At 34.9% G+C, this 12,406-nt stretch overlaps 1 protein-coding gene across 1 annotated transcript in view; it reads right to left on the bottom strand.

The window, feature by feature from the left end:
• The window catches only part of TTC27 (tetratricopeptide repeat domain 27), a 137,841-nt gene that overhangs the window by 103,427 nt on the left and 22,008 nt on the right, over positions 1 to 12,406 (bottom strand). The window contains exons 6-7 of the mRNA XM_006910377.2: positions 5,674 to 5,838; positions 3,634 to 3,767 (exon numbers count right to left, since the gene is read on the bottom strand). Of these exons, the coding sequence (XP_006910439.1) occupies positions 3,634 to 3,767; positions 5,674 to 5,838 (299 nt within the window). The remainder of the gene's footprint in view (positions 1 to 3,633; positions 3,768 to 5,673; positions 5,839 to 12,406) is intronic.

Genomic DNA, 12,406 nt, shown 5'->3' with positions numbered 1-12,406 from the left:
AGAGAGAGAGAAAGGCAGGACTGGCAGATGCACAGCACACCCTGCTGGCCATCTACTTTCAACACAGAACTTCATAATTTTAAAATAGAGCTACATATATAATTTTAAATTTTCTAATAGCCACACTTAAAAAAAGTTTTTAAAAAAGGATAAAATTATTTAACCTAGTACATCAAAAATATTATCCTTGTAACATGTATCAATAGAAAATTATTAATTAGATACTGCACATTCTTTTTTGCACAGTCAATGAAACCTGGTGTGTCTTTTATACTTCGGTACATCTCACGTTGGACCAGCCAACTTCCAAGTGATTAACAATCCCATGTGGCTGATGGCTACCATATTGGACAGGTCAGCTCTAGACTACTCCAAAACTCTCACCTTTTTACATCCTGATAGGGTTGTAGCACCCTGCTTATTCATAATACCCAATGATTACTAACACATTTGTAAAGTGCCCTTACAAATCAAATCTGATCCTTTAACAAAATGAGATGTGAGAAAAACAAATGAGGAAACTAAGAATATAATAACTTTCCCAGGTTCTCATCCAGGCTAGACAATGATGATGTGACAGGAACTCTAGTCTCCTCCTCCCAGCCCGGGATTCCTCTTCCACCACAAAAGACCTGAGACCTGTTACTGCATTACTTATTTTCCAGATACAAAAAGGTGACCAAAACAGTTCTGATCTTCATTCAAAATTCTCTATGTTCCTATTCAGCTCTTTTGAAATCAATATGGGTCTAATATAGTATCAACTTATTTAACTGTTGTACAAGCCCCAAATTTAAAATACTGTTCTACATTAGTCCCACTTGAACTTCATAACATTCTACTAAATCAAGAAATCAGCTAGTCTTTCAAACGTATTCAAGTGATGCTTATGATATTGTTATTGTGTACCCATCATAGATTTTTTTTTTTCAGTGCTGCCCTTGCTGTGTAGTAAATTCTATTTCTAGTTTATCTAGTAAAAGCCTGAGACTAGACTAGTATGGAGAGTGTTTTTTGAGACAGTATTTTTGCACATAACCTTGTATAACCTTGCAACAGAGGCCAACCACATAAAACATATACCTGGACTCTCTCGTATTACAGAATTTTTCTTGTGCTGAATATCCTTGACATCACAGCTAACAAAAACAAAAACTAGTATTTCAGATTTGTCTTCTGAAATCTTTTAAGCTAGAATCATTACAAGAATTAACTCTGCAGCTTCTAATTTTGACACCTGTTAGACTTGTACGAAAGTGTTCTGTGTTGAAGCAGCAAACCAATGAGTATTGCATTCTGGGTATTTAGTTCTACCTTTAGTTAAACACCATCCTGGTGTATTCATTTATACACATATTTGATATACATCAAATATATCACATATTGTTGTAGTATGCAGAACTCTGTCATCTTTATTTCCCTTTGTATTCATTTTAAGCATCAAAATAAATTGCTGTGCTGTGCTTTATTAAAGTGGGGAGCACGGCATAGGAAATGCAATCAGCAGTAACATAATGGCATGTGCAGAGCCAGAGGTAAGACAGAGGAATCAGGGTAATTATTTCATAAACTGTATAAATGTCTAACCAATGTACTGTATACCTGAAACTAATTAAATAAAATGCTTTTAAAAAGAGGAAAAAAATAAAGAAGAAATTAGCGCAAAATTTATCTCCAATATGTGGAACATACCAAATTCAACATTTAATGCATATTTCTTATCAGTGATGCTGATCATATATGTGTTTGTATTTTCTGTGAACACATAATTTTAATTTATTCTCCCTCCTCAACCCCTTAAAATTAAACAATAAAGAACAAAGGCTGTGCTTTTGATTTGCACATTGAGGTTGTTCCTAATTGTTGGCTTATTAAACCCTGAAAACCAATAACCTTCATCTATATAATTCCTTATGATAACAGATTAAAAATCTAAGAAGGTTCAAAGGGAAATACTATGTTTCTCACTGGCAAGAAAATTACTGTTTCCTCAATTCGAAGATATATGTTTTCACATTGTAACATATATTTTGTAATCATTATAATTGGTCAATAGTGATCCTTTCTTACCTGGTTATTAAACAGATGGTGTACTTTATAATCTAATAGTGTTTTTTTCCATAAGGAAATATGATATATATCTAATTAAACAAGCAATTCTATCTTCCATCCATAAATATAAAATGTTTCTATACAATCCATACCTACTTATATCATCACATAATTTCTAATTCTCCCCTTAGGTAGTAATTAATGAAAACCGTAAAATTATCTGAATGTCTTTTATTTCAAATATAGAAGAATAAATAAATTCTGTAGTAAATTGTACATCATTCTTATATGTTCCTCATAAATGCCAACATATGCTTATCATCACAGGAGACAATTTTTAACAGGAAAAAAATTAAAAATAAAAAACATAAAAAATAATAAACAACAATAGATTACTTGAATGAAATGCTTGAATTGCAGAATTAAATCTTTTTTCCCTGATGCTGTGTTATGGCATGAAAATCAGGCTTGTAACAGTTAATCTTTAGGGAGGGATTTGGGTTACATCGAAAAGCTTAAGAAGGTAGGTCCAGCATATACAAACAGGAAATGGAGGATGGACGCATTATCGGCCCAATTTCCTGACAAGCATCAACACAGCAGTACAAACGCTCATTCAGCTACAGCTCTACCAGTTTCAGGAAGTGTAGGCTGTACCCCGTGCAGTCTTATCCCTGAGTTTCTACATCTTTCCCTTCCTTCCTTCCTTCTTCTCTTAAATCAATAGCTGTTCCTCCCTGAAGTTATCACAAAGCAAATAGAGTACTTGGAGCAAGCCCAGGAGTTATGCAACATCACATCGAAGGCCTTCCTTGCGGCTTCTCACGGCTGCCACCCCTAACCCCTACCCTTGGCATTATTTTCAGTACAGAATAGAATTTTAGTGCTCAATGTACTCAAGGTAAATTTGTTTGCAGGCTCTGGAACTAAGAATAACATGCCACAGGCTTCAAAGATATAACATCAACCAAAGAACAACCAAAAATGTTGGTTTGGGGTCTCTGGAATGAGAAAATATAAATGCTAACGGCCTCCATGGAAGCAGATGAAAAGACTTTTAAGTAGGTAAACTGCCCAAAAGCCATAAATTCAAGTTAAAAGAAGAAAAAGCATTAACCAGGTCAGGAAATACATACTAAGGCAGGGACCAGCCCAATAATGACAGAGTAACAAGACAGAGCAGAACACTGGTAAAAATTTTAAGTCTCTTAATGTTAAAAAATATCCTCAAAAGGCAAAAGTAAGATAACAAATATGGTAGCAACTAGAAAAATTCATCTCTACTCAGTCTGTCTCTTGAATTTCTTCAAGGGGTGGGAGGTTAACACATAACTAACAGCATTATTAACTCATATTTACTGAAGACTAGAAGAACACCACCATTTTATCTCTATTTAAGGGTAAAAAAGGTTTTAACATGGGGTTTTTTTTACGTTCCCCCCACCCCCGCCCAGCCACCTTGAAAAGCTTGAGAAAAGATAAAACGAAGCCCCTTTCTAGCCCATTCATGGTTCTACGAAACTCACCCACTGGAACTTTTAGACTTGGATGCCAATTTAAATAGTTCACAATCCTACTTACCTTGATTAAATGTTCCTGAGGAGTTGGGGCTGGACTGAATTCACAATTTGAAAAAACATCCCCTTTCCGTTTTACATCTAGAATAAGCTGTGCCACATAATTTTCCTGAAACCGTGTCCTTTTTCCCAAAGCACCTAAAAACATAAAATATGTATTGATTTGTCAATCAGATCTACTGTACGATCATCGAGAGCAATATTTTCAAAGTGCTTTAGAGTTTATAAGATGTTTTTCTTCATTTCACATAAGAGAAACCTGAGGCCATGGTGATTTTTTAAATGATTTATAAAATTATAAAGCCAGTAAGCTATAGGGCAAGAACTCCAACCCAGGATTTCTGCCACTAGATTCCATATACTTACTTTTGCATCGAACTACCTACTTCTTCAAGTAACTCATTTAGTGTCATAGGTAGAAGAAATACTATCATCTCCATACGACAGATAAAGAACAAAGGTTCTGAGGGATAGTCACTTGCTCCGGATCACAGGGCTTCCCAGCACCAGAGCTGGAGCTTCAAGCGGGCTCTTCAGGTTCTAAATCCCACAGTCTCTCTATCACACGATCTGGCTTCATGTAACATCAAACATTTTTTCATTTTGTATCTGAAATAACTTGCTGAAGAACAGTTTTAAGAGAAGCAAAAGTTCTAACATCCATTCTCTGGCAAGAGTCAGATGACAAAGACCCTCGATTAAAAAAGTCTGAATTTCATCCTGCACTGAGTCTGGCTCTAAGTTATTCATCAACCTTTTAAACATGTTACACACAAAAAGAGCTACTGAGATGGTCTAACACAGCTATTTTTTAATAGTAAGGCTAAAGTTGAATGGAAAAAAATGGTTTGTTTCTCATTTTATATTTGTGAGCACCACATTTATATTTTTAAGTTCCTCACTCTTTAACGTGGACAAAATTATGAAGAACCAGCTAGTAAATACACAGTTAAAGCTGACTATATAGAGTACTAAGCTACTAGTATTTTTCATCCAAAAAAAGTCTCCTAGGACCCCAACATTCAAAAACATAACCTCTGAAACTAACCTCAGAAGTTATATTATTTATAACTATATTTTCAAATACAGACAAGACTCCAACTTACACATGGCCACTGTTCCAAAAGTTGTAAGCTGGATATTTAACAATTTTCTCTACACAAACAATAGAATAAATGATGGCTAAGATCCCAGACTAAGCCACAAAGTCATGTTTAACTCATAATATAGCTGAAGGACTTTATTATATAGTTCAATAAGAAGCATAAAGAATGGGCCTTAGAAATAATCTAGACCTAGTCTAGGGAGGACATCCAAGTTCAATCATTTCAACATTCACTGACTGGTAGTCACAGTCTGGCATGCTGAGCCCAGGTTCAACAGGTATAAACGGTGTGACTTTTATTAATGTGTTCAATGTTGAATGCCAATTATATTGTGAGATGCTAGGGACTGAGCAATATGTAAAAAGAAATCAAAGGTATTTGGTATTCAGAAGAAATAAGGAGGTTTCAGGAGAAATTCTGTAATTATTTGCTCACTGAACAAATGTTGAGTATCTACTATATTCCAGATAGTGTTCCAAGGCATTGAAGAAACATCTAAACAAAACAGTCAAAACTTTCTGTTCTTAAGGGATACAAAAAAAGTAGGATGGAAGCCATGGTTGGGTATTTACAAGAAAGGGCACTGTAGAGAGGCTAAATTAAACCTGGGACTTGGGGGGGGTCTTAGGGGTCCCACGCCCACAACTGAATGGTCCAAAGTTCATTTGTGTACTACCTTGCTGCTGTACATTACTGTACAGGTGTCTAACAGATTAGAAAATAAACAGACATCCCCAGGAATAAAGAAAATACACAGTTTCAATCTGTAGTAAAACTATGAATTTTTTAAATAAAATATTTAAAGTCTACTTCTGTAAAGCAAGGAACAAGACATCGAAAATCAAATATAACCAAACGATACAACCAAACTGCCAATGTATATATTAGTTTTATCATAAAAAATAAATCAATTATCCACAAAAGATACAAAGTCTTACCTGCCAAATCAATTTGCAATTTGCTGATGTCTTTGGCAATACTGAACTGATCTTTTGCTTTTTTATAATCATAATAATATAAATATGTATATGCACATTCCAGATGGAATTGAATAGCGAAACAGCGACCTGAGTCAGCTACAAACAGATTCTCTAGCTTCATCACTGCAAGATAAAAAATGACACATTAAAAATCATGAGAATAGAATTATATTAATGAGTAAAATGTTGACTCCATAATATGTGAAATATATATTACACTGACCCTGCTCTTAAAGAATTTTAAATCTAGAAGATGAGGAACACACATATAATAATAGTTCACAGCCAGTATTCCCTGAGCACTTACATGTTCCAATTTTGCAGCTATGGATAATATATACATTACCTCCTTTATTCCACCCTACACTATATGATTCATGACCCTGCTCTTTCTTATTTTAGAGTGCTTGCCTTAATTGTGCAATAACAAAAAATATGGCAATACAATGTGCTCATACAAGTACCAAATGAACCTACAAAGAATTAAACAATACAGAAATTCTGATGAACAGGAGATCAGCTTACAATTTCCCTCATAAAGAATGTAGAATTTCTCCCTTAAAAGAAAGAAGCAACAGATAAATACACATACATATCTAAGGCAATATGAGTATCAAATAAAGAATGAATGAATATTGGCTTAGCAATCAGATTCTAATTTATTTCTCTAATAAATGAGGTGAGAAGATGGGAGGATAATAACCTAGTATCACAGTATCTGAAATAAAATGATTGCCAAAATTAATTATATGTAATAAAGAGTCTATATAACAAGTTACAGGAGGTATCTAACAGGCCACCTCATCCATCCGTCTACAACAGCCCTGACAAACTACTCCTCATAAGTGTTTCTATAACGGGTTCACCAGTACTTCACAAAACAAGCCACAAGAATAAATGCATAACAAATAAATAGAAAATGAACTTCTGATGTCCAAAGACTGAGAATTAGTTTTCTATCATTCAAGCTGAAAGGGAAGTAAAATTTACTGACTACCTACTCTGCCTAGCACGAGGTACTTTACATGTTGTCTTATTTAATTCTCACAATGATGCCTTTGAAGTTGGCATTATCCCCATTTAATTCATTACAAAATCCAACTCAGACAGATTACTGACTAGTCACCTCAGCTGTTAAGTGGCAAAGCCAGGATTTGAATGAATCCAAGCCCATTGGAAAAATGGGAGGGAGGGAGTTGGCAGAGGAAAGACTAAGGTCAAAAGTATCGAAGTGAGGTTACAAAATCCAATCTGCTTTTTTCACGTAATAGTATGGCAAACACCTACAGCTAAGAAACAGACACCCTTTGTCTTACAGTGAACTGAAATTAAAACGAGTCTGAAAAAGTGTTTTTCTATATATTGCCAGCCCTTTAAAGAGATTCTCTGGACTCAAAGAGAGGAAGTCAAGGTGTATATGTCTTACGTCAAACGGCAGAGGCATGTGAACATGAACTTCTCAGTGAAAATACTTCAGCAGGTTTCCTCCATGCAAGCCAAACTCGGGAAAAGCTGAGTCTGATGCTACTCATTGCTCTTAGTGAATGCTTTCTTTTTTTAACTTTCTTTTCCTTTTGTCTTCCCATTATTCCTGATTATCCATCATTATTCTTAGAAATACAATTACCTTCTATGATCTTAGTACAATTCACAAGTGACACAATTTTACTTAGTTGTCAATGACGGTACTCTTTAATGTTTCAGGATACAACCTGTATCAAGAAATGTGAAGCTTGGCCAAAGCTTTTTAAAATCCTCTCTTCTTAAATATCACAAAGTAAGGAATACTGAAAGAATAAACGCTAACTGAAAACTGCAACCTTAGGAATTAAGCATGCGATAAAGCCATATTCTGCGCTAAAGCTATCAACCATATCCTAGGGACCTCAGGATTCTATTTTAATGAGTGCAAGGAACACCAAAGACAAATGATGAATGCTGGACCCACTCAAAGTAGGCAATCCAGCAGTAGTCTTCATTTAAAGCTGAGACCCAAAGAACTGAATCTTCACTGAAAGGTTAAAAAGGGAGGTAAATCTGCCATATTGAAGAGCTCAGCAAGGAAAATGGCAATGGGAGAAAAGGAAAAGAATTTACCCCAAGAATGCATAACCATAAGCCAGCTTTCATATAGATTTGTAGACCATATTCAAGCTATCTGTGTAGTTTAAAAAAAAACCTCAAAAATCTCAAGCCAGGAATTTAGAACCCCAGAGAAGTGGCAGAAACAAAGAAAAATCCTCTTCTGAAGGAATGCAGTTTCAACCAGGATTCAAAGAATTCCCACAGATAAGTTTCCATGGACCATGAATTCATAGCAAAACAAAACAAAACACCAACACAGAACATGAAATACCTGAAAGCAGAAACAGCAAAGGGCAGAAACGTATCCTCAAAGCCTTCAGAGACTGAAAAAATCAGATACGGTATGTAAAATATTTAACTGGCTTTAAGAAATAAAAGGCTAGAACATATGAAAAAGAAACAAGACAAACTATAGATATCAACCAGGCAAAAAAGGAGTTTAGAAACACTTTAATTAAAATTAAAAATTAAATGGACAGACCAGAAGATCAGAAGATAAATAAAATCATGCAGAATACAATATAGGGAAACAAAGAGAAAATAAAAGAATTAAAGAATGTTGAAGATGCAGGTGAGAAATTCTAACATGTCTGCAGATCTAAAAGAGGAGAATAGACAATAAAAAAGAGACAATATTTTAAGAGGTAATGGCTAAAAATTTCCCAGAAATGTGGAAGACACTAAATCTCAGAATTAGAAAACCCACTAAAAAGAAGGGGGCAAGCCAAGAGAAAGAAAGAAAAAAAGAGAGTTCACTAAATTCCTAACAAGATACACAGAAAGAAATTCATACCTTGCCCAGTCATGGTCGAGCTAAAGAACCCCAAATACAAGGAAATCTTAGGAACTGCAAAAGGAAAAAGGCAGACTACCCACAAAGGAAAGCAACTAGACCAACAATTGATTTCTCAACACCAAAGTGGAAACCAAAAGAAAACAGATTAGTATCTTAATTGTGCTGAGAGAAAATAAATATGAACTTAGAATCCTTTAGCTGACGATTCAAGGAGGGTTAAATAATATTTCCAAGTAAAGAGAAACAGAGTTTATCATCAAATATGCTTGTTAAAAATAGAGCAACTGCTAAATTACTTTAAGTAATTTTTAGTATACAAAATCATATTTCTGAGTTTTATTTATCTTGCCTTACCTCCTCTAAATGGGAAGAAAAATTAGAAAATAATGCCCAAAAGCAGACAGGAAAAAGCCAAGGACCACAACGTAACAGTGCAGTTTCAAACTTCAAAAAACGACACATCTTTAAAGTTTGGGGGAAAAATGAAGGCTGAGTCCCTTCATAAATAAATTTTAAGGAGAGCTGAGGCTTTAATCTATTTTTAAAGCTTCTAATTTGGGGTGAAAATGAAAAGTTGCTGGAAGGATCAGCTTCAGAAGAGAAACTTTCCGATGTTAATTGAACTACTTACTGATGAAGACATATAAAACTTAGAAAAGTAAAAGAAAAGGCAGAGAATCGGTGTTCCCTCCCCAAAGCAATGCAGTCACCCAAGTGACAACATTCTCATGAGAAGCTGAATCTCACAAATATTAATTAAACAAGCATAAAGAAAAATGAAGAAACCTCTTCAGATACATTCTGCCCTGAATAAAGATACAGATTCAGAAATGACAATATATGAGAGATAGAGTGAAGTATATCTGAACCCACAAAATGAGAGAAAAGAGCCGTTGATAACTCCTAAATTGAATATAACTAGAGTCACAGTGATGCCTCATTGAGATCTAGCACTAAATAAACTAACAGAAAAGCTGGAATACAGAATTGTTTAATTTCTTCAATCAATGGTTTCTGAGCAAATACTATTAAAACTCAGAAACAACTGAAATATATAGCATAACTATCAGCAAAACTGATCAGATCTGCCCCAGCTAAAATCATTTAAATGATATGGTTTTTTGTGTCTGGTTTCTGCAACTTAGTGTGATGTTCTCAAGATTCGTCTGGGCTGGAGTGTGGATCAGTACTTCATTTTTTTAATGGCTAAATAATATTACAATTAAACCTACTAACTGGATACACAACATTTTATTTATCCATATATCAGCTGATAAACATTCAAATTGTTTCCATCTTTTGGATAGCATGAATAATGCCGCTATAAACATTCACATACCAGGTTTCATGTGGTCCTATGTTTTTATTTTTCTTGGGTATATACCTAGAAGTTGAATTGTTGGGTCACATGGTAATTCTGTGCTTTTAACCATTTGAAGAGCTGCCAAACTGTCTTCGAAAGTGGCTATACCATTTTACATCCCACCTGTAGTGTATGAGGGCTCCAACGTCACATCCTCAACAATGCTTGTCGTTATCTGACTTTTTAATTATAGGCATCCTTGTCGGTGTGACATCTCCTTGTGGTTTTGGTTTCCCTAATGACTAATGAGATTGAATTATCTTTTCACGTGCTCATTGATCATTTGAATATCTTCTTTAGAGATATGTCTATTCAGATCATTTGCCCATTTTGCAATTAGGTTATTTGCCTTTTTAATTACTAGGTTATCAGAGATCTTTATATATTCTAGATACAAGTCTCTTATCAGATATATGACTTGCAAATATTTTCTCCCAATCTGTGGGTTGTCTTTTCACTATCTTGATAGTATCTTTTAAAACACAAAAGTTTTTAAAATTCGATGGTCTAATTCATTTATTTTTTTTCTTTTGTTGCTCATGCTTTTAGTGTTGTATCTAAGAATCCATTACCAACTCAGGTCATAAACATTTACCCTTACATTTTCTCCTAAGAGTTTTATCGTTTTAGCTCTTATATTTAGATGTCTGACCCTTTTTGATTTAACTTTTATATATGTAGCCCCAGCATCATTTGTTGAAAAGACTGTTCTTTCTCCATAGAAACATTTTATATGTAGAATAAAGTAAGTAATTATGTTAATATTGTTAGGAACAAGATCTTCAGAAGGTGCAAGTATCAATTAAGGATAGAAATATTAATTGGAGCTCCTTGGTCAGAATTGGGGACTTCAGGCATGTTTGCTGCGGCCTGGTCTTGGTTAGAGATTCAACCAGCGTGTTTGCCAGGAATAAAGTCTCAAAATGGGCCTCAGTTTGCCGAGTTTGGAGATATGAGCTATGCATTTGCCAAAACCAGGACTGGTGGCTTGACAGAGACTCATCCAGCATGTTTGCAAAGCCCACCGTGGCTCATACAGAGGTTTGCCTGGGCTGGGGATCAGTCAGAGGTTAGACCAGTATGTTTGGGGTTAGAGTCTCAACTGGTGTGTTTGATAGGGCCAGGGACTTGGCCAGCATTCAACAGAGCCACGTAAAGGACTAAGCTGTGTGTTCCATGAGGCCAGAGCCAAAGGAAGAGCCTACATAGTTGAGGCTAGAGTTAGAGAGACAGTCTCCACAGCTGGGAGATTACGTCTGTTGAGAATAATGGGAGCCTGGTTTTTCACTATCAGAGAAGGGAGTTATAAATTTGGAAGAGAGAAGACTAGGATAAAGCCTGTGATAATGGACTGGAATTGGAGATGATGTAAATTCATGGTTTTTAACATATAGATAGATACAGAAATACATGTGAACGTATATAATACACATATATATACTTTCTAGCTATGTCTGTTGAAAGACTTTAAAAGAAACCAGAGCTCCTTGGAGAAATTACTGATTCCAGCCTGGAGTAAGGAAATACAAAATGAGGCTAAAACATCTTCTTGTATCAGAAAATAAAGAAGTGCTCAAAGATATGCTGAAAGGGCACAGCAGCCAGTTTGAACAGGTTCCCACTGGCCAAATCAGGAATAATAATTTGAGCATTAAAATAATGACAGTAACAAGTTATAATCCATTCAATAAATTAGAAATCCATGAGTCCATACTAATAGCAATCAATGTATAAGTACATAAATTCAAAGCTAGGTGAAGAATAGGAGACTTCTCTAAGTATCTCACTAAGTACTAATAAAACTAATTAATTATAAAGAGTAACAGCCAAAAACTGGAAGTAATGCAAATTTCCATCAACAAATCAATGGATAAAGAAACTGTGCTCTTTCCATATAATGGAATACTACTCAGCAATTAAAAGGAATGAACTACTGTTATGTATCACTATATGGAGGAATCAAAATGATTATGTTGATCATAGATAGGAAGAATCAACATCATTAAAATGGCCATACTACCCAAAACAGTCTACAGATTCAATGCAATCTCTATCAAAATACCAACGGCATTTTTCACAGGACAAGAACAAATCATTCTAAAATCTATGTTGAACCACAAAAAACTCCGAAGAGCCAAAGCAATGTTTAGAAAGAACAAGGTTGGAGGTATCATGCTATCAAATATCAAACTATACTACAAGACTAGAGTAGTCAAAACAGCATAGAACTGGCATAAAAAAAGACACATAAATCAATGGAACAGAATAAAGATCCAAGAGTAAATCCACGCCTATATGGTCAATTAATATATGACAAAGGAGGCAAGAATATACAATGGGGTAAAGATAGTCTAATAAATGCTGCTAAGAAAACTGGGTACATGAAAAGAATTAAAACAGACCATCTTCTTATACCACAAACAAGAATAAACTCAAAATGGAGTAAC

This window comes from Pteropus alecto, unplaced genomic scaffold, assembly GCF_000325575.1.
Source record: "Pteropus alecto unplaced genomic scaffold, ASM32557v1 scaffold61, whole genome shotgun sequence".
Taxonomy (NCBI): domain Eukaryota; kingdom Metazoa; phylum Chordata; class Mammalia; order Chiroptera; family Pteropodidae; genus Pteropus; species Pteropus alecto.
This window is presented reverse-complemented; position numbering and strand designations above follow the sequence as displayed.